We start from the raw sequence: 22,800 nt of genomic DNA on the forward strand, positions 1-22,800 counted from the left end.
ATGAGCACGAGCTGCATGCTGATTGGCTGTCAACTATCAGTCAACACTCCAAACCAGAAATTGTTGGCAGTCATCTTGGGACCAATATACATGAAAGCACCTCATTAAAAAGCATTGCAGTTAATAGAAGGTTTTAAGACTTTAGTTACATTATAAATCATTTGTTGATAGTACCATACTCATTTTAGGAATTGTGATGTGTTCTAAGGTGATTTTACCATGTGAAAAACCCTTCTGCTGGGATATCATGAATCATGTTTTAGAGAAAACTATTTTCTCAAGCTTTTCCCACAGAGGTTTGAAAGGTGATCTATAAGCTAAACTGAGAGCATATTTTCTGTAAATTCACATTATCTTTATCAGTCATGTGAGAATGAAGTCTGACATTCTCAGTAAAACATGTACATCCAACAAGAGCAGAGACTGTTAGCTGATTCCTTTGTGTTCTACTGCAGCTTCCCAGAGTGTTCTAAAGAACAACTAGAGCGCTAACAGTCTACTTATGACAAACGTATGGCACACCTGAAACCATCTTGATTGGAATAAAGTGGTAACTCTTAAAACATTTAATTGAAAAAGAAACAGCATGAGGGGGTTCATTTTGCCATAGAAAGTATGATTAGTGCTGCAGAAAGAAAAACTAGGGCACATTTTGAGTGACTTCTCAAATCCTCTTCTATTTCATTAAGAAATTCTGACATGCAGACTGAAACATGCACTTTCAATACCAGCTGCAGACTACCCTGGTGAGCAGTAGCTTTACTACAGTGATCTAATAAGCAACTGGAGTGCTAACATTCTGAATTTATGGCAAATGTGTGACACATCTGAATGCCTTCTTTATGGAATCAAAGTAAAAAACTGAAAGCATTTCCTACTGAGGCGACTGTAGTAAATGACGAAATTAGGAAACTTCATAACAAATACGTCTCTCAAGATGGCCACCAGAGACAAAAGAGCCCAAATGTAGCACAAATATCACCCAGATGTAGCCCAAATATAGCCCAATGACAGAATGTCCCAGAGTGTTCAAAAGAACAACTAGAACGCTAACAGTCTTACTTATGACAAAAGTATGGCACACCTGAAGCCATCTTGATTGGAATAAAGTGGTAACACTTAAAACATTTAATTTGCAAAGGAACAAAATGAGGGGGTTCATTTTGCCACAGAAATTATGATTAGTGCTGCAGAAAGAAAAATTAGGGCACATTTTGACTTCTCAAATCCTCTTCTATTTCATTAACACCTTCGGTGTACATGACGAGCTGAGCTCGTCATGAGCCACGGCGCTCCGGTGCTCATGACAAGCTCAGCTCGTCATGAGCCGTGGAACGCTCAGGTGCGGGGAGAATTCCCCCGTGTGCTGAGGGTTCCAACGGAGCAAATGCACCTATGACGAGCTCAGCTTGTCATCAGCACCGGAGCGCCGTAGCTCATGACGAGTTGAGCTCGTCCTAAGCATGCGCGCGCTGTGCGTGCCCCCCTCCCCCCAGCACAGCGGGGGAAAAACCCCTGCAGTGAAGGGGTTAAAAAATTCTGACATGCAGACTGAAACATGCTCTTTGAATACCAGCAGCTGACTTCCCTGGTGAGCAGTATCTTTACTACAGTGATCTAATGAGCAACTAGAGTGCTAACATTCCGAATTATTGGCAAATGTGTGACACATTTGAAGGCCTTCTTGATGGTACCAAAGTAAGCAAGCATTGAAAATGCAATAGGTTTCACCCTCGTTTAAGTTAAAGCAATTCTGTTTGTAATTAGGTGGCTTTTTAGCTTTGCTTGTATTAGTGTTTTTCAAACTTTCATGTACATAACATGCATTTGTAAGCGTATATGTATATATATGCATGCATTTATATTTGTATTTATATAGATAGATATGCATTTTTATATATATGTTTATATATGTATGTATATATTTATACACACATACATATATATAAATGCATATGCATATATATATGTGCATATGTGTGCATGTAGAGAGAGGTAGAGAGAGGTAGAGAGGTAGAGGAAGAGAGGTAGAGGTGTAGAGGTAGAGGTGTAGAGGTAGAGAGGTAGAGGTAGAGAGTAGTAGAGAGAGACGTAGAGAGTAGAGAGTGAGTATTAGAGAGTAGAGAGTGAGTAGTAGAGAGTAGTAGAGTGAGTAGTAGAGAGTGACTAGTAGAGTAGCAGAGAGTGAGTATTAGAGTGAGTAGTAGAGAGTAGTAGAAGAGAGTAGTAGAGAGTGAGTAGTAGAGAATGAGTTGTAGAATGAGTAGTAGAGTGAGTAGTAGAGAGTGAGTAGTAGAGAGTAGTAGAGAGAGAGAGTAGTAGAGAGTGAGTAGTAGAGAGTAGTAGAGAGTGAGTAGTAGAGAGAGTAGTAGTGTATTAGAGAATGAGTAGTAGAGAGTAGTGGAGTAGTAGAGAGTGAGTAGTAGAGTGAGTAGTAGGGAGTAGTAGCGAGTGAGTAGTAGAGTGAGTAGTAGAGAGTAGTACAGAGCAAGTAGTAGAGTGTGTAGTAGAGAGAGAGTAGTAGAGAGAGTAGTAAAGAGTGAGTAGTGGAGAGTGAGTAGTAGAGAGTAGTAGAGTGAGTAGTAGAGAGAGAGTAGTAGAGAGTGAGTAGTAGAGAGTAGTAGAGTGAGTAGTAGAGAGAGAGTAGTAGAGAGTGAGTAGTAGAGTAGTAGAGAGTGAGCGGTAGAGAGTAGTAGAGAGTAGTGGAGAGTGAGTAGTAGAGAGCTAGTAGTAGAGAGCGAGTAGTAGAGAGAGTGGTAGAGAGCAGTAGAGTAGTAGAGAGTAAGTAGTAGAGAGCGAGTAGTAGAGATTGAGTAGTGGAGAGTGAGTAGTAGAGAGTAGTAGAGAGTGAGTAGTAGAGAGTGAATAGTAAGAGAGTGAGTAGTGGACAGTGGTAAAGAGAGTAGTGGAGAGTGAGTAGTAGAGAGAGAGTAGTAGAGAGTAGTAGAGAGTGAGTAGTAGAGTAGTAGAGGGGGTGTGGTAGAGAGTAGTAGAGAGTAATAGTGAGTAGTAGAGAGTAGTAGAGAGTGAGTATGTATATATGTATGTATGTATAGCATACTTATATAGCGCGTACTCTCACCCAGAGGGTATCCTAGCGCTTTGACTCAAAATCACGGCACTAGCAGAGGAGGACCACACAGCCCTAGGAAAAAGGTGGGACTTTAGACCCTTTTTAAAAAAGAATCAACTCATTCAACTTCCTTAAAGAAAGTGGAAGAGCATTCCAAAATTTAGCGGCAGTGAAACTGAAATCGCGGCCACCCATTCGTGTCCTCTGAATTCAAGGGACCGCAACCAGGAGAGCAGAGGAGGAACGTAGGGGCTTGGCTGCCGAGTACCATTTGAATATATTCTGAAGGGCAATGGGCCCCAGTCCATGAAGTGCTCTGAAAACAATGCAGGAAGCCTTAAAGAGGATCCGCTGATGTATAGGCAGCCAATGAAGGTCCCTAAGTGCCAAAGATGACAAAGCAGAGCGCGCACGTGAGAGAGCCAACTTGGCTGCCATATTCTAGATCCGCTGCAATTGTCTAATCAGAGAGCTAGGGCCACCTAGAAGTAGTGCGTTACAGTAGTCTAACCTACTGAGTATGATACTACGCACTACCTCAGGTCTTGCCAGCACAGGTAACATGGGGAGAATTTTGCGCAGCATTCTTAGCAGCATCATGCAGGTGCCAATGGTCTTATTCACATAGGCGTCCAGTTGTAAATATGGACCAAAGATTACTCCCAGATTGCGAGCAGCATCCGCTGACTCGACGGTAACCATAGTGGTAAGGGGCCAGAAGTCAACAGGCAGAGGACGCGGAATTATATCTAATGAACAATGTAGAACCTCTGTCTTAGATCCATTAAACTGGAGGGAATTTTTCCTCAACCAGTCCGCATTGGCCAGCATACAGCGGTGAAAGGTCTCTGTGGAGACACCATCCTTACCTTCAAAGGAGAAGATAAGTTGCGTGTCATCTTCATAATTTATTACTGTGATACCAAAAGATTTAATCAGCTTAAGCAGGGGGCAGAGTTAAAGGTTAAACAAAATAGGGCTTATCGCTGAGCCCTGGGGAACGCCCTGTCCTATCATTCTAGACTCAGACATAAAAGGGGGCAGAGACACTACTTGATGTCTATTGTGGAGATATGAGACTAACCAGTCCCGAGCTGACCCGACCACCCCACTATCTTCCAGTCTCCTGATCAGTATAGAGTGGTTCACAGTGTCGAACGCGGCCGACATGTCGAGCAGAACCAAAAATGCTGCTCGACCACTGTCGACTCGCGAACGGAAGTCATCCAGGACAACCCCCAGTGCCGATTCTGTACCATGTGCTGGTCGAAAACTGAACTGGGCCACATCTAGGCAGGAATTTGCCTCAATAAAGTGGGATAAAGATTTAGTAACACATTTTTCCATGATTTTGATTGGAAAAGGCAGTAAGGAGATGGGCCTATAGTTCGCGGAGCAGAGAGGATCCAAAGTGGCTTTTTTTCATAGAGGGGATACCACCGCCAGTTTCCAGCTGTCAGGAAAAGTGGCAGTTCTTAGAGACTGACAGCAGATTGAATACAAGAAAGGGAAAAGCTCAGTCTGAAACAGCTTCCAAAACTTATGAGGTAGTGGATCGAGTGGAGAGCCTGATGATACACTGTTAGCCATGATACCAAAGTCCTCATATGAAGGGGGGTAAAACTGGACAATACAGTATGTACAGTGCAATCCCCCTAACAGATGAAGTCTGTGTAGGTAATGACTCTGCGATAGCCTAAGTATTAAGGGCACTTGATGCAGAGAGGCCGGTTAGAATGTCAGCGCTCTTTTCCTCAAAAGTGGAGGCCAAGGAATCACATAGCGCCTGGGAAGCTGGAATACTGTTAGTGGCGCAGGCAGGGTTGGACAGATTATTAACAATTTTGAATAGTAGAGAGTAGTAGTAGAGAGTAGTAGGGAGTGAGTAGTAGAGAGTAGTAGCGAGTGAGTAGTAGACAGTAGTAAAGAGTGAGTAGTAGAGAGTGAGTACTAGTGAGAGAGTAGTAGAGAATAGTAGAGAGTGAGTAGTAGAGAGTAGTAGAGTAGTAGAGAGTGAGTAGTAGAGTAGTAAAGAGTGAGTAGTAGAGAGAGAATACTAGAGAGTAGCAGAGAGTGAGTAGTAGAGAGTGAACAGTAGAGAGTAATAGAGAGAGAGTAGTAGAGAGTGAGTAGTTAAGAGTGAGTAGTAGAGAGTGAGTAGTAGAAAGTAGTAAAGAGTGAGTAGTAGAGAGTGAGTAGTAGAGATTAGTAGAGTAGTAGAGAGTGAGTAGTAGATAGAGAGTAGTAGAGAGTAGTAGAGAGTGAGTAGTAGAGTAGTAGAGAGTAGTCAGTCAGTGTCAGTCAGTAGGTGTCAGTGACAGTCAGTCAGTAAGTGTCAGTCAATCAGTGTCAGTCAGTGTCAGTCAATCAGTGTCAGTCAGTGTCATTCAGTCAGTGTCAGTCAATCAGTGTCAGTCAGTCAGTGTCAGGCAGGCAGTGTCAGTCAATCAGTGTCAGACAGTGTCAGTCAGTCAGTGGCAGTCAATCAGTGGCAGTCAGTGGCAGTCGGTATCAGTGTCAGTCACTGTCAATCAGTCAGTGTCAGTCAGTCAGTCAGTGTCAGCTAGAGCAGCTCTGCTGACCTGGTTCTCTGGCTCTAAAGCAGCTCTGCTGACCTGGTTCTCTGGCTCTAAAGCAGCTCTGCGGACCTGGTTCTCTCCCTCTATAGCAGCTCTGCTGACCTGGTTTCTCTGGCTCTACAGAAGGTCTGCTGACCTGGTTCTCTGGCTCTTGAACAGCTCAGCAGACTCGGTTCTTAGGCTACAGAGCTGCTCTCCTGATCTGGTTCTCTTGCTCTAAAGCAGCTCTGCTGACCCGGTTCTATGGCTCTAAAGCAGTTCCGCTGACATGGTTCTCTGGCTCTAGAGCAGCTCTGCAGACCTGGTTCTCTCCCTCTAGAGCAGCTCTGCTGACCTGGTTCTCTCCCTCTAAAGCAGCTCTACTGACCTGGTTTCTCTTCCTCTATAGCAGCTCTGCTGACCTGGTTCTCTGGCTCTAGAGCAGCTCTGCTGGCCTGGTTCTTAGGCTCTAAAGCAGCTCTGCTGACCTGGTTCCCTGGCTCTAAAGCAGCTCCGCTGACCTGGTTCTCTGGCTCTAAAGCTGCTCTGCTGACTTGGTTCTCTGGCTCTAGAGCAGCTCTGCTGACCTGGTTCTCTGGCTCTAAAGCACCTCTGCTGACCTGGTTCTCTGGCTCTAAAGCCGCTTTGCTGGCCAGGTTCTCTGGCTCTAAAGCAGCTCTGCTGACCTGGTTCTCTCCTTCTAAATCAGCTCTGCTGACCTGGTTTCTCTGGCTCTACAACAGCTCTGGTGACCTGGTTCTCTGGCTCTAGAGCAGCTCTGCTGACCTAGTTCTTAGTCTCTAAAGCAGCTCTGCTTACCTGGTTCTCTGGCTCTAAAGCAGTTCTGCTGAACTTGTTCTCTGGCTCTAGAGAAGCTCTGCTGACTTGGTCCCTTGGCTCTAAAGCAGCTCTGCTGACCTGGTTCTCTCCCTCTAAAGCAGCTCTGCTGACCTGGTTCTCTCGCTCTAAAGCAGCTCTACTGACTTGGTTTCTCTGGCTCTACAGCAGCTCTGCTGACTTGGTTCTCTGGCTCTAGAGCAGTTCTGCTGACCTGGTTCTTAGGCTCTAAAGCAGCACTGCTGACCTGGTTCTTTGGCTCAAAAGCAGCTCTGCTGACCTGGTTCTATGGCTTTAGAGCAGCTCTGCTAACTTGATTCTCTGGCTCTAGAGCAGCTCTGCTGACCTGGTTCTCTCCCTCTAAATCAGCTCTGCTGACCTGGTTCTCTGCCTCTAGAGCAGCTCTGCTGACCTGATTCTCTGGCTCTAGAGCAGCTCTGCTGACCTGGTTTTCTGGCTCTAAAGCAGCTCTGCTGACCCGGTTCTCTCCCTCTAAAGACGCTCTGCTGACCTGGTTTCTCTGGCTCTAGAGCAGCTCTGCTGACCTGGTTCTCTGGCTCTAAAGCAGCTCTACTGAGCTGGTTCTCTCCCCCTAAAGCAGCTCTGTTGACCTGTTTCTCTGCCTCTAGAGCAGCTCTGCTGACCTGGTTCTCTGGTTCTAAAGCAGCTCTGCTGACCTGGTTCTATGGCTCTAAAGCAGCTCTGCTGACCTGGTTCTCTGGCTGCAGAGCAGCTCTGCTGACCTGGTTCTCTCGCTCTAAAGAGCTCTGCTGACCTGGTTCTCTGGCTCTAAAGCAGTTCTGCTGACCTGGTTATCTGGCTCTAAAGCAGCTCTACTGAGCTGGTTCTCTCCCCCTAAAGCAGCTCTGTTGACCTGTTTCTCTGCCTCTAGAGCAGCTCTGCTGACCTGGTTCTCTGGTTCTAAAGCAGTTCTGCTGACCTGGTTCTATGGCTCTAAAGCAGCTCTGCTGACCTGGTTCTCTGGCTGCAGAGCAGCTCTGCTGACCTGGTTCTCTCCCCCTAAAGCAGCTCTGTTTACCTGGTTCTCTGCCTCTAGAGCAGCTCTGCTGACATGGTACTCTGGTTCTAAAGCAGCTCTGCTGACCTGGTTCTATGGCTTTAAAGCAGCTCTGCTGACCTGGTTCTCTGGCTGCAGAGCAGCTCTCCTGACCTGGTTCTCTGGCTCTAAAGCAGCTCTGCTGACCTGGTTCTCTCCCTCTAAAGAGCTCTGCTGACCTGGTTCTCTGGCTCTAAAGCAGTTCTGCTGACCTGGTTCTCTGCCTCTAGAGCAGTTCTGCTGACCTGGTTCTATGGCTCTAAAGCAGCTCTGCTGACCTCGTTCTGTGGCTCTAGAGCAGCTCTGCTGACCTGGCTCTCTGGCTCTAGAGCAGCTCTGCTGACCTGGGTCTCTGATTCTAGAGCAGCTCTGCTGACCTGCTTCTTAGGCTCTAGAGCAGCTCTGCTGACCTGGTTCTCTGGCTGTACAGCAGTTCTGCTGACCTGGTTCTCTGCCTCTAGAGCAGTTCTGCTGACCTGGTTCTATGGCTCTAAAGCAGCTCTGCTGACCTCGTTCTGTGGCTCTAGAGCAGCTCTGCTGACCTGGCTCTCTGGCTCTAGAGCAGCTCTGCTGACCTGGGTCTCTGATTCTAGAGCAGCTCTGCTGACCTGCTTCTTAGGCTCTAGAGCAGCTCTGCTGACCTGGTTCTCTGGCTGTACAGCGGCTCTGCTGACCTGGTTTCTCTGGCTCTACAGCAGCTCTGCTGTCATGGTTCTCTGGCACTAGAGCAGCTCTGCAGACCTGGTTCTCTCCCTCTAGAACAGCTCTGCTGACCTGGTTCTCTCCCTCTAAAGCAGCTCTACTGACCTGGTTTCTCTGGCTCTACAGCAACTCTGCTGACCTGGTTCTCTGGCTCTAGGGCAGCTCTGCTGGCCTGGTGCGCATGTGTCACGAATGTGCGGGAGCAGGAGTCGCGGCTGGTCGCATACCAATCGCGCACATCATGTAATATTAAATGTATATGATATAACTGAAAAACACGCAGCCTTCGCACACCGTATGCGGATCCTTCACGACTTTTCTAAAATGGCGTCTAGATTCCACACACCCACCATGATGTGTATGCTTTGAGTGCATGGCCCCGAAAAAAATTAGGGAAAATTTTTATTAAAAAGTAATAATATAAATATAATAAAATAAAAAATGAAAACAAAAAACATTATCAATATTTCAGTTTGAATTTTTTATTTTTTTTGCAATTTTCAGAATAATATATAATATTATTTAATGAATAGAATATTTATAAATAAACAGCTAAAAAACTGTAGAAAATCAGTACAACTAAATAGGTATAACTACTATCACACCTAAAAATTTGCATTTAATAAAACATTTGACATTCACTGAAAAAAACATAGGTTTTAGGGTTTGCCCTGTGCAGGTGGCGAAAGACGGATGTCAGTACCTTGCTATCTACATAACAATGGACCCTAGAGCTAGTTACGGGCGAAATTTACTCCACCTGCTACAGTGACTGAAACAAGACGTGGGAAACTGGAAACATCTTCCAATATCGTTATTGGGAAGAGCTGCATTATTCAAACTGATGTTATTACCGCGTTTCCTATATTCCCTTCAGAACTTCCTAAACCCGATTCCAGATAAATACTTTAAAGAGGTGGAAAGTATCTAGAGTGAATTGCTCTGGGATGGACAACCCCGCATATCATTCTCGACTCTGGTGCAGAGCTTTTCTGATGGGGGAATCGGACTCCCTGACATTAAAAATACTATTGGGCTGCCCATCTGGCCGCTATCCATCACTGTAGATATCGTCATTGGGAAGACAAGGGCTATATGATGGACAAATGGCTTTTACCAGGGGGTAACTTTAGTATGATTCTTTTCTGAAAACCCACAACATTTTCTCTGACAGGGCCAACCAAACATTCAGTAGAGGTGTGGCATGCCACCAATAGAAGTATGGGTTGGGTGCAGAAAATTACGCAGGCCACTCCCCTGAGGGATTCGGAGCAGCTGGGCACCCTGAGGAAAAAAAGGGATTCGATAGATGGGACATGATAGGGATTTCAAGGGTAGGTGACCTATGGAAAGGGGGAGGGGTAATACCATACAACAGGAATATGAGATGGCTGACACAGAACATTTTCGCTACCTGCAAGTGAGACACGCATTGACATCACAGATACCAAGGGGAGGGTCTTTGCCTTAGGCCTCACCCCTCGAGGACAGGCTTCTGAATGGCTATATGGAAACGAAAGCGCTATACCTAACATATAAAAAACTGATTAATAATGCCCCGGGCCCCTTGGGAACGGTTCGTGGACACTGGGAGAGGGAGGTTTCAGAGCTGGGTGAGGACGAGTGGCAGGAAGCATTGACCTCCCCTCGGGAGGTCACGATCTCCGCTCGACTGCGATTAGTCAATTTAAAGATCCTCCATAGAATATACGTCACAGGACTAACATTAGTTAGGATGGATAAAACGGATGACTCGGGGTGTCGGAGACATTGTGGCTAGGAGGGTACATTCATGCATACTATGAGAGTGTGTACACATTCAAAGATACTGAGCAGGAGTACACCATTGCTGAGGTCCTCAGGGTGTGAATGGAAATTGATGCCAAACAATGCCTATTAAACTTCTGGGAACCCACAGACCTGAATAGCCAGGATAAAATATGGGTGACACTGGGCCTGATGGTAGCTAAAATAAACGTGACCAGAATGTGGGGCACAAATGCGGCACCTACATTGAAGGCCTGGAAAGTTGACATGGACTGGTGCATGATGGGGGAAAACACTGTTCATATTGCAAGAGGCTGCCCAAAAAAATGATTGCAAATATGGGGCAAGTGTAATGACTATTGTGGCAATATCTGTGTCTCACCAACTGCTCCTCTTTTTCCGCTCCTAATACGACATTAATAATGTAACACCGGACCACCAAGTATTGAAAGATGCAATTGATTTCTGTTTGTATAATGTGAGCTAAACCATAATCTATTCCATTGATTGTGAGATATAGATGTTGCATCACTGTTATTAATAAAAATATATATTTTTTAAAAGTACATGTACCACTTTTTAAATACGTTGCACCCTGTTCCGTGGGCTGTCCACCTAGCTGTGGTGTAAATGAATTTAAAATGAATGTTTAGGCCTTGCAAGAGACTACACTTGCCAGATCGACATGGCAGTTTATGACTGCATACATAGTCTCTGCAGTGGCAGGCCTGAGACATGATTAAGGGGCTACTTTTGTGGGTGGCACAATCAGTGTTGCAGGCCTAGTCGCACCATGTAATTCACATATCCTAGAGACGTGTAGTGCACTTTACTAGCAACTTGTAATTAAATTAAATATGCCAATTGGGTATAACTCAATGTTATCATGTTGAGAGGAGAGAGCACATGTCCTTTATCACTGGTTGTCAGTGGTAAAGTGCTCAGAGTCGTAAAGCCAACAACAATGAAGTCATAAAAAGAGAAGGGGGAAAGCAAAACATTTGGGGTGACCATTCAGATAGGACCTTTTCCAACTGAATTCTGCAGATTAGCAGTACAAATTTTATTTTAAACATGTGATTTAGTTCACAGAAAACTTTTTCAAATAATTTGGTATGTAAATCATTGTAATAAGAAACTACTAATGTACCGATTTGATTAAATGAACAGAGAAGGAAACATATCAAGCAAAGGCACATTAAGTAAAAAAGACGGCGGTTAAAAGGATGAGGTCGGCACACAATGGTTAAAAAAGGGGAGCGGACCTTTGAGTTTAAAGGTATCTGTAGCCATTGATTGGGAGATTTATTAGCACTGTTAATTCATATTTTTTAAACTCATTTGAATAATTTCCCCTGAATGGGAGATTTGAGAGGTTGGTGAGATTGGTGTAGAACAAATGGTTAACCCATTTCATTGCACTTGGTATTTACCTTTAGAGAAAGCGGGATATGAGTCTCCAATTCCTTCTCCAGAAGAAGGAGATCTTCTTCACATTTTAGGAGTAGCATGGGGGATCTAGAAAGAACATGCAAAGAGAATAATTAAGAATGTTAAATATTACCCTCTTACAAGCAGCATCACCTTGGTACTTTGATACGACTTGCTTTCATGCTTTTTTTCATTCTACTTTTCTTTCTGTATTTTGTCTTAAGAATCTTTTGATAGAATTCACTAAAATTGTTTCTTTGCTATTATGTATTGTACTTATTGATATCTGTACTGATTATGTGATTACCATTTTTCAATCATGTCCTCACTTAAACATTGTTCAAATAAACATTCAGCTCTCTGCATCATGCATAGGATTATATAGTCATGCAGCACATGAGAAATAATGTCTCCTATTCTGTCAATGATTGGGCATTAGCAATGCCACAAGAGACCTAAGAATAGTTAAATAAGGCATAGGTAAAAATAGTCTGTAGGTAAAAGCTATGATAAAAGAATACCCAAGCATTTACCAATCCCCACCCTGGCAACCATCAAGGCAAATCACACAACTCAGGCAAAAGTGCAATAGAAAAAAAGCTTACATTGGAAACACTGTTATAGGAAAATAGTAATCTCATATGTGTGATAAGCCTTAGGTATTCAGAAAATGGGGTATACCAAGCATCTCAAAGAAAGGAGATGGATTGGGCGAGACAAACCACCAAGAAAGGTGCTTCACACTGGTCATACAGGCAAAAGGCTGCTTTAATAGAAAAGGTCTGGCAGCCTAATCCTAATACCAACCCCCTTACAAAACTACTAACAACCTCACTAGTGCATAGTATAACTAGTAATCCCACCCACACTTCTAATATCGAATTGCCCCTCCCTCAAAACCGCTCCCTTCATGCCCAAAACCTGTGATACAACTCCTGCCCCCGCTAATGTCACCAAAACACACCACTATTACCTTTGTCCAATCCATCCGGTTGCTCCTTGACCATTTCCAGATCTCCGTGAGCTTTGTTCAACCCCTATTGGAGCCCCCATACAACATTGACCTGTTTACCAACCAACCAGGAAAACCCAAAAGGTTTTCCTGTCCCACCTCAGCTAAATTTCCAGTTTCCTGCAACCTTCTCTTTCACTTCTCAAGTTGTTCAACCAATATCAGTGCTATTTTCAACCTCAACTCCAAAAGGTAGTAAGCACTAAACGTTAGCAACAAGTGGATGCCATTGGCTAAACAAAGAGTAGTCCTCCTGCACAACCTTCTCATTTTCCAAAACCGAAATCGCTAACGCTTACAAAACTCCTGCATCTCTCTATTGACCTTCCCCTCTGTTTATATATCTCACTCAGTTTACTGGCACCCCTCCAACATCGTCTCTGTACCAACGCAGTCCAAAGGAGATGTGTTCAAGATAATTTGCCTTAAGAAGTTATGTCCTACAATTCAGGGCAAGCCTTCTCAACAATTATGTGTGGATAACATTCCAAACAATTCACATTCCACTCTTTCTCCACCATGACACCACAAATCGAGCACCACCAATTTACAGCTGCGCCAAATATCCTGGCCTCAACTTCAAATCAAATCTAATCAAAAGAAACGTTATTTGGGTCATATTGTATATGTCAGGCTCTAAGTCACATATTAAAGTCACAGAGCATATAAATTAATTTAATTCCCTGTGTCAACCAAAGAGTCTCTAATAAGGAGCACTTCAGAAAGAAACAAAGCAACCCTATAAATCACTGTCGCGGTCCCTAGATCCGCTTTCTCCAATGAGTTGATTGTAACTTACCAATAGCTTGTAGACACTTTCAGAATAGATCCTAGTCTTGAGTTCATTTTTAAATAAGCTTAGGGTCAAATTCCCTTTAGAGTTAAGGGAAGGTTGTATTTATTTTACATTATTATCAGCAAGCAGAAGATAGCAGGGCCTGATAAAGAGCAGGGCTAAAGTCATATTTATGGCTCAGGGCCCAGAGGTGAAGAACTGACTCTGGAATTTAACTCATAAGTAAAAGTGTGTGTCAACTCAATATTGAAGCACGAGAACAAGATAATGTGCCCAAAATGCTTTGCAATGGGAGAAAATTGAAATTAAAAGTTACATTAATGATTAAGTTATAGTTTTCTCTCATTTCAAAGTGTTGCATTTGAAAACTACAGACCTCTTTTATTTTTAAATGGGAGAAATTTGAAGTGAAGACAAATATTTCTAAGAAACATTTAGTCTCAATGTTTTCATTCAATTTGAAGTACTCCAATTACAGTCTCAGGTTTTATCAAGCACTTTGAATTCCTCACAGTTAAATAAATGGGGATCATGTATGGAGGCCCTTGGGAGCAAGATATCTGGTGTGTTTAAATATTACTCTTGGAAATGGGAGTTAATAACAATAATAAAAAGAAAAATACACATGTTTCCCTGACTGCTGCAATAAACTGAAAACACCCCCAGTTAATAAGAGAGTGTAGAGTCTATATACTATAGACACTACTCCATCTCTAAGATACATATCAGTTTGCAGTTAGTAATCTCTACTAAACTTACTATGCACTCCCTCTCACACAGAAATAGTAGTGCTTGAAAGTGAGAGTGTAGATCGTTTCATGACAGACAGGTTTTTAAAGGACTACATTCACCCTTATCGATTCCATGAGAGATCTGAACCCGGAAAAGACACGCGCTTGATTATGTGGTATTTTTAGGCCCTGCATTTGGATTCGCGGTACCTGCCATTCATTGCAAAATATTCAAAAGTCCAGTTAAAACAATATTCACGCATTGTGCAATAAAGATATCCATACCTGAAGACACTAGAAGCTATTTTTAGTCTTTCAGCGCCTTATGGTGAGTTGTTTATAAATCTTAGTGCACCCTTCTCATTCATTGAGTGACTCTCTCCGCGTTGCACTGCCTAAAATATAGTACATGCGTGCCGATAAACATTCAGAGTGTGGTAGTATGGCCGGCAGTTGTTAACTGGAGAAAGCATATCCAGTCCGGGTTTTGGGGGCACTGCTCGGCTGCGTGGATAGGAATGTATGTAGTACACAAAAAGACACCTTCAAACATCTGGAGCACAGGGAGCAGGCCACACTGTTAACATTCTGCAGGAGGCCGATCATGCGGCGGGGAGGGCACTGTACTGAGCTGGGAATGAGCAGGGGAGGCTGCGGCCTTTCTGAAATAAGAAAGCTGCTGCATAACTCGCCTATCCCGCAGATACTGTATAGTGCTGGACTCAGTTCGATAAGACTCCCATTAAACTCTAAGGGAGCCTGTATACTGAACGCATAAACAGGCTCCCATAGCAAAAAGGGGTGGCTGGAGAAAAGAATAGACCCGGTGGCTGCCATCCAATGGTGCCCACCACACTGTGCATGTATGGAAAGGGTGGACCCATGGGTACACCAACGGGACCTATTCGGAGCGCCCTGGGTGAAGGGGCCCACTACAGCCCTGGAAGTCCTATTGCCACAGCTGTTTCCTCTCACTGAGAGCAAGTCAATACAGCTGTCTGAATCGTGTATTGTCCTCGCTCATTCGGAAGTCTGCTCCATTGCGCAGCACGATTCAGCTGCGAACGAGTCAGACTGACAGGATGAGATTTGGAAATGATTCAGTCAACGCGGATGTGATCTTTGCATCATACTTGGTCATTCGGAATGGGGGAAGATTCGTTGGGAAACATCGACTCCGAATCAGATTTGCTCAGTCCATCTATTGAAAGGGTGCCTGTGTTGTTGATAGACTACACATGGTGGCCCAAGCACTGGTGTGGTCTCTGACTAGTTTTACCCAGCCTGCCACCACCAGACATGTTTCTGAACGCATGGGGTGAGGACCAGCGCTCTCCGAGGTCAGGAACAAAGCCTGCACTGGGTGGAGATGCTTCACACTTCCCCAGAACAGGATGGCCTTCTGAGGCGGGAAGCTTCAAAGGTAACCCAGGCATCTCCAGACAGTGGAGGAAGCCAGCACCCCTTTTTTGCTCCACTTTCAGTGAGTGGGAGAAAATGAGGAACAATTATTTAGATGGGTTATGCCCACATTCAGCCAGCACCACCCCTAATGTATGGCAGGTGATGTGGACCCACTTTTAAAAATCCTGCTTCTTCAGATGGTAAGAAACCAACCTATCAGGGCTATGGTAGTGCCCATTCCCACCTACAGAAAGGGGTCTCTTAGAGGGAGTAGATATCCTAAAAGTGGATAGTTCATTGGCTGATCCCGTCTCCCCCTTTAACGCCCCTAAATTTTATATTTGGGTGGCATCCCTGGAACCTGAACATTAGATTCAATGCACACAAAGAAGAAACAGACCAAGAAGAGCTGCTGCCTGAGAAGTGAAGCCCTGTTTCAGAGAAATTGGTGCCAAACCCTGCTTGCTGCCTTAAGGACTCGACAATCGTGGTGTGATGTCTCACCTTGCCTCTTTGAGGACTCTAAGATACCCGGAGCACCTCCAGTCTTTGACAAATTGCAAAAGATCCTCTCTTGGAGCAGGCATTGGCTCTGCTCCCCGAGTGAGAGCAGGCATCGAACTATAGACTCCGGTCTCACTAACTTGCTGCTCCTTGGTGACTTCGATGCGGCACCCAGCTCCAAAGGGTCAAATCTGTCCCTTCACCAAGGTTGGGAACACCAGGACCTACTGGAGCCGTGTGGCACCAATACCCGGGTTACTGACCCCCTGCAACTTGCACTGAAATGAAAAGTTCCCTCTGGACTTAAAGGGGCAGATTTACAAGCCCCTTGCGACTCATTTACGCCGCCGTTGCGTCACTTTTGTGACCCAGCAGCGGCGCAAATCCTGCTCCATGGTGCGGGGGTACTTACAACGTGACGCATCTGGGAGATGCGTCACGTTGTAATGCCCTGCGCCACATCTAGGCGTTCCTGTGTAGGAGGGGAGTTCCGGCGCAGGAACGCCTCCTAAAAGTGGCAGAGTGAAATCTACAAGATTTCACTCAGTCACTTTTAGGCCCATGCTGCGTCAAAACCCTGCGCCTGCCTGAAGCAGGCGTAAGGATTGACGCAGCATTAACTAGATAGGGCCCCCAGAGCATTGCTGGAGCTGCGTTGCGCTTGCGACGCAACTCCAGCAATGCGTCAATTTTACGGCACCGAAGCGTCACGCATCTGTGCCATTTTTGCACCATGGTGCACCGCATTGTAAATGCGGCGCATCCATGATGGCGGAGCTGTGGCGCAGAATAACTGGCGCATCCCTGCTGATTTGCAGGGATGTGCCAGTTATTGTAAATAAGCTCCGTACTGTCCAAGAAGCAAGCACCCATTGAGGGATGTCAAGACACTAAGACCCACTTTGTGAATGGCTCAGCTGTCCTGAAATTGCCTCTCCAAGCCGCCTGCTCCTGACCGAGAGGACATCTTGACGCACACCGTCCAACTGACTCATCTGCTCAGCATCCAGCCTGAACTGCCCTGGTAACAATGATCCAGCTGCACTTGCATGGCTCCAAGGCCCTCGCAACCTGCTCCCTTGAGTGGGACCCCCAGGTTTACCGTTAAATTCCCTTGTGCAGTGTGTCTTCAAGTGGCCCCTTCTTCATATTGCACCAGCTACCAACAACTTCAACACCCCGCTACCAGCCGAATGTGGGATGCTCCTGAGAATCTGCTGGTGGAACATTGGACCTGGCCAGGCTATCTACCTAAAGAGGTTAACCTTAAAAATCAACTGTACAATTTGATATGCTTTGTGTCTCTTTCCTGTTGACTTCATAGAAATGTAAATGCGCACAAAAGGGATCTATTTAGCCAACTTTAAAAATTCTGATCTTTTAAAGTACCTACTGTAGAGCAAAGTTCTTGGGTTGAAAAATTATATATGAATCGATATTATTTTTGCAAATTGGTCTTAGATTTATTCTTGAGTGTGTGTCTCATTTATTGTCTCTGTGAGCAAGATAAACGCTTAGCACTACCAAAAATAGAGTGTTAGTATTATCTACTTTTCTCTCTGTATACTAATTTGGGAGTCACTGGACTTTCTGCACAGAGTTCTTCATTAGCTAGCATCTAAATCAACAATATTCTTAGATGCTTTGATAAAGCAATTTTACATGCTTAACAGCATATAACCAATTCACAAAAATGAACTTTTACAATAACAACATTAGGTAATGAGAGAGCTGAAGATGTTGGGGTCCCCCCTAACCTAGGGGGAGCACCAAGCAGATGCCTTAAATACAAAGAGCATAAACAAAAAGCACATTTTGTTGAACTTCAGTGGTGATTCCATCATTTTAGGACCACCCCAAGCACAGTTATTGGCAAAAAAAACAATCCCAACCAAAGGCCCTGCAAAGCATTATGGGACGAGATTAGCAGTGGGCAGTAAATATTATAGTATCCAATATCAAAATAATTCTACAAAGAGCTGCTGTTAACCTAGTTGTTACTAGATGTCCCTCACGAGTCAAATGCAAAGCATTGAAATTATTTTTACATCAAGCTGCAGTTCCACAAGTCCTTACTAGATGTCCCTCATGAGTCAAATGCAAAACCATTGAAACCCTTTCATCAAGCATTTGCATTTGACTTGTGAGGGACATCTAGTAACCACCAGTTGAACTGCAGCTCTTTGTAGAATTCCTTTGATATTGGATACTATATAATATTCACTGCCCACTGCTAATCTCATCTCATAATGCTTTGCAAGGCCTTTGGTTGGGAATGTTTTTTTGCCAATAACTGTGTTTGGGTTGGTCCTAAGAGGATGGGACCACCACCAAATTGTTCAATACGATGTGCTTTTTTGTTTTGAAGGCATCTGTTTGGTACTCCTCCTAGGTTAGGGAGGATCCCAAAATCATCACATCTTCCACTGCTTGATCATTGTTCAGTTTCACTATTGTGAAAATAGTGTATGCACTTTGGTATATATAGATAGAGATAATTATTTTATCATAACTGACCCTGTACAGGATGCCATTTGCAATTTTTGCACAGTGCAGACAAGTATACAGTGTCATTAGCTATGCTATGCAGACTATGTTGATTGAAGTGTTAACCCTGTTCAAGCAAAAATCACAATCTCTATCAGGGAAAACCTATAAAGTCACAAAATTAACATGTGCTTAACCCTTTGGTAGCTCAACACAAAACCAAAAAGGCTTAACTTAGAAGCAATGTGTGAAATATTTATACATCACACAAACCGTAATAAACTAAAACCACAACACAAAAAAACCACAACAATAAGGTAAAATAGTGTAAATGATACTAAGAAGGTACATTTCTGTAAATGTTTGTATTGCTTACATTTAAGCCAAACCAATGTATGAGTGACTCAGATTTCTCTTCCACTATTACCAAATGTCATATAGTACTTTATGTCATATGTCTCAAATATACAAGACCCAATGCTAAGGTTGAAATATGCAAAATAGAAACAAGTCCCATTCTGAAATGGAACTATAGCTAGTGGACAGTAGATTTTACACTGTTAAAAAGGCTTTCATACAGCCAAATGTGCAAAACAGGCCTAAATCTCCACTTTGTTCACACTAAGTTAAAAAATGCCAAGATAAAAAATCCTACATGTTTTATACTCTTTCTACATCTATCATTAACCCAGCATGAACATCTAAGTCGTAAACTACTCCTAATATGTCAGCCTATAACTTCCTTCAGGTGATCAAGGCTATGGCTAAAGCCATGGATGTTTACCCCATTTACTACTCTACAGAATTACGTTGAGAAGCAAAACAATGCTGCTTTGAGGAAATCCCACAATGTTGTGCCAAGGATGTTTGGTGTATTGATGTAACATTTTCGCTGCCAGGACCAATTGCGAAAAAGGCCTTTCTAAACACACACCCAGTGGTGCATAAAATCATCCTTTTGTGCTATTCTGCACAACATATGTGTCAAACGTAGTCTACAATGGGACTTTGAATGTCTAAAAACATCTCAGGATGAGGATAATGATGACTCACAGTCAGAAATCTTACGCTCAATTGCAGAGAGTGCCAGAAGAGACAACCTTGTATCTTTATTTCGATAAAAAAATTATCATAAAAGCTTCACATAAAATTCATGAATACATTAAGAGGAGCCAAAAATAAACAAAGTACAAAAAGAATCTATGCATGAACAGTTATGTTTAAAAGAAATTCAGTGTTTTTTTAAAAATCACATCATAAATTATTTAAGAAAGAATTAAACAATTGATTTAAGCCTTTTGGCTCGGATGGACCAAGCCCATGATAAAAATTTGCCAAGAGCACAAACATAGGTGATACGGCTATCAGACATTAGTATGCGTATTGCGTCTGAGTGACACCTAGTGTCCAGTTGGCGGCATAGATGTTTAAGCCATATCTTCCTGGGTAAAGTATACTCTCCACATTCGAACATGAAATGTGCCACTGTCTCTGGTCTAACTAGACATGCTGGGCAAAGCTCTGCAGTTTGTGCAGGCAATTTACATCATGAGGAAAAAGCGTACAACGGCAATGTTCCTGCTCTAAATTTAAAGTAAAGTGCCCTATCAAAAGGTTTTCCAATAACGTCTAAATAGAGTTCTTGTTTTGGTAGGTCCTTAAACTTTAAAAAATCTTCAGTAAGTCTGCCCAAGGAAGCATTAGTATTCCGTTGTAACGCAATCCAGTTCCAATAAAGTTTCTTGAGGGTTGCCTTTGGGGGAGAAGATCTATTTGCCCACGCATCATTTAGACCCAAGTTGAGTAGCAAGGTTTTCATGTCGCTCAGCCATTTAATTTTGTGCCACCCTGATAAAGACATAATTTCTGCGAGGCCTTGCGCATATTTACTAAGTTCGGGCACTCGCCACAATCGTGCCCATAATAGGAGTGGGCGAAATTTTGCTAAATCGTCAATAGGGCGACAACCTAGATCCAGCATTAGTGGGACCGTAGGGGTACCCTGAGGGAGTGACATAATCGCCCTACAGAATTTCTTTTCAGATCTTGGCAAATCATTGGTAATAGATGAACCCCATAGCTCCGCCCCATACAGAGCAGAACTGACCCCTTTAGCTACATAAATGTCGAGGACAACAGCTATTGGTCTAATATCGCAGGAGCGTTGTTCTTTCAAAATAGCTCCTGTTATCCTCTTATGGGACAATAACATTTTATCCAAATGTGGGGTCCATTGCATTTTATGGGATAAGCGAATGCCGAGGTAGTCAAACACTTCTACCCTCTCCAAAGGTTCAGCATTCAGAGTTGGAGGGCGTGCTAATTTTTTTGGGGGGTTCAACACAAGGTATTTCGTTTTACCCGTATTAATTTCAGTGCAGAAAGATTGGAAGTTGTTCAAAAGCCTTTGAAGACCTATTGGGGTTTTCGATATTAAAAGCGTATCATCCGCAAAGAGGAGGGTAGGTATACGTTCTCCAGCCAGGGATGGTTCATCTGAAGGATTTTCCCGAAGGTGCTCAACCACCCCGTTGATATAAAGGGAAAAAAGGGTGGGAGCTAGGACACATCCCTGGCGGACCCCTCTCTCAACCGGGATACTGCTAGTTTTTTCCCCTCCCGAACCCCACCTAATCTGGGCAAAACTATTATCATGGAGCCTAACCAGTAATGAAAGTATATGATGTGGCAACCCCATATCGGCCAAGACTCTCCACAGGGTCTCCCTCGGTACAAGGTCAAAGGCAGTCTTTAAATCGATAAACGCGAGATAAAGACTGCCTTTGCCTATAACCACGACCTTCCAATACACCATCATCAGCCTAAAAGCTTGTTCGATTGTCCCAGTACCCACTCTAAATCCTGCCTGGTAGTCAGAAAGGATTTTATTTTCTTCTATCCAGTCCAGTATTCTGACCAGTAGAACCTTGCCGACTACTTTTTGACTAATGTCCAGCAGGCTAATGGGTCTATAGTTGGTCGAATCTTCTCTGGCGCCTTTTTTAAAGATGGGGACCACCTCTGCCCCTTTCCAAGATGAGGGGATCGGAGCACCCCTGCAGATGGCAACAAGTAAGCAGTGAATAAGTTTCCCTCACTTTGGGATGTCTAATCTCAGAAGGTCACCAGGAATACCGTCCGGGCCAGCGGCTTTTTGGGGCATGATGGTGCTTACGGCATACTCCACTTCTTTTATTGTGAAGTCAAATTCTTCGGGGTAAATACCCCAGTCTGTTTGATTCATTGTTAGGGCCACAACCCTCCCTTCAGCATCATTGGGAGCCTCAATAGGAGTCTGATCATCTTGTCGGGAGTATAGCTTTGAGAAGTGGTTAACCCACGCCTGGCTTGAGATGTTGCATGTGATAAGATCACTATCTGGCCTATTTCTGGCTCTAATTGTATCCCAGAAACATTTTGGATCTTTTTTGAGGCTAGCTTCTTTAAGAGTGAACCAGTACTCCTCTTCTCACTCTTTTTTTGCGTGTGCCAGTGTGCTCTTATGCTCTTTCCTGGCTGTCTGAATCAGAGATTGAGATTTACTTTTGACGGCCTCTAGTAAGAGAGACTTTGCCCGTCTGCATGCTGGAGTATACCAATCATGCTTTCCCCTGGGTTTGTGATGAGACGAGTTCCTCCCTGCAGAGCCCCTTACCCAAAAACTTCCCCTATGGACTTGACAACTGCTTCGAAAATAGGTGTTACCTTTTCGATTAGCAAGGCTGGATTAGTGTTGTCTAATTCTATTTGTGAGGCCATAAGTAATTCGTCTATGGTGGAAAGCTTGGCAGCATCAGTGGCAATTGTATTCCACTTTAGACGTCTTCCACAGGAAGAAACAATAGTTGTGTGTTGGCAGTTAAGTGAGACTACAGATGCATTGCTAAGCCAGGGATTCGTTAAAGATAGGGAAAGTGAGTTGTGGTCGCTCTCCACAGTAGGTGTAACTACCTTGTCTTGGACCAGTCTCCAGAGTTTTAGGTCCAACAGAATATAATCCTTGAGGAATGATCAACTCTGTTGAACGTATGGGCACCCAGGCGGTCTGAAGCTGTACGACCATTCGTAGCTCTTAAACCAAACTCTAGTGTCACTTTTTATCGGGGGGATAGTAAGTGCAGGGATACCCCATCTGCTGTCCTCCTCACCTAGGTCTGAAATGTCCTCCATAGGGAGTGGCTCATAGGTGCAAATAAAGTCACCTGCTACCAAGGTATGGTCAGCTTCCACATGATCTCTAAGTTGTGTTTCAAGATCAGAAATCACCATAGAAGTACACCCATTTTTTGTGCCTCTGGCATAGATATTATATATGGCAAGGGATAAGCCCATACTAGGATTAGTTAGTAGGATCCCTAATATATCTGGGCTATTAACCTGCCTAGATGTTATACAGCAGTTAAGGGAAATGCTTATCCAAATAAGAAGACCCCCCGAGGGA

At 43.9% G+C, this 22,800-nt stretch overlaps 1 protein-coding gene across 5 annotated transcripts in view; it reads right to left on the reverse strand.

Annotated features, from left to right (window-relative positions):
- The window catches only part of LOC144786304 (glycine N-acyltransferase-like protein 3), a 125,425-nt gene that overhangs the window by 68,796 nt on the left and 33,829 nt on the right, over positions 1 to 22,800 (reverse strand). For all 5 annotated transcript variants that reach the window (XR_013602220.1, XM_078665332.1, XM_078665333.1 and 2 more), the window contains one exon: positions 11,428 to 11,512. Coding sequence is in view for 3 of the 5 variants with exons in the window: in XM_078665332.1 (XP_078521458.1) it covers positions 11,428 to 11,505 (78 nt within the window). In the remaining 2 variants the exon portion in view is untranslated. The remainder of the gene's footprint in view (positions 1 to 11,427; positions 11,513 to 22,800) is intronic.

Source organism: Lissotriton helveticus, chromosome 1_1 (genome assembly GCF_964261635.1).
Source record: "Lissotriton helveticus chromosome 1_1, aLisHel1.1, whole genome shotgun sequence".
NCBI lineage: Eukaryota > Metazoa > Chordata > Amphibia > Caudata > Salamandridae > Lissotriton > Lissotriton helveticus.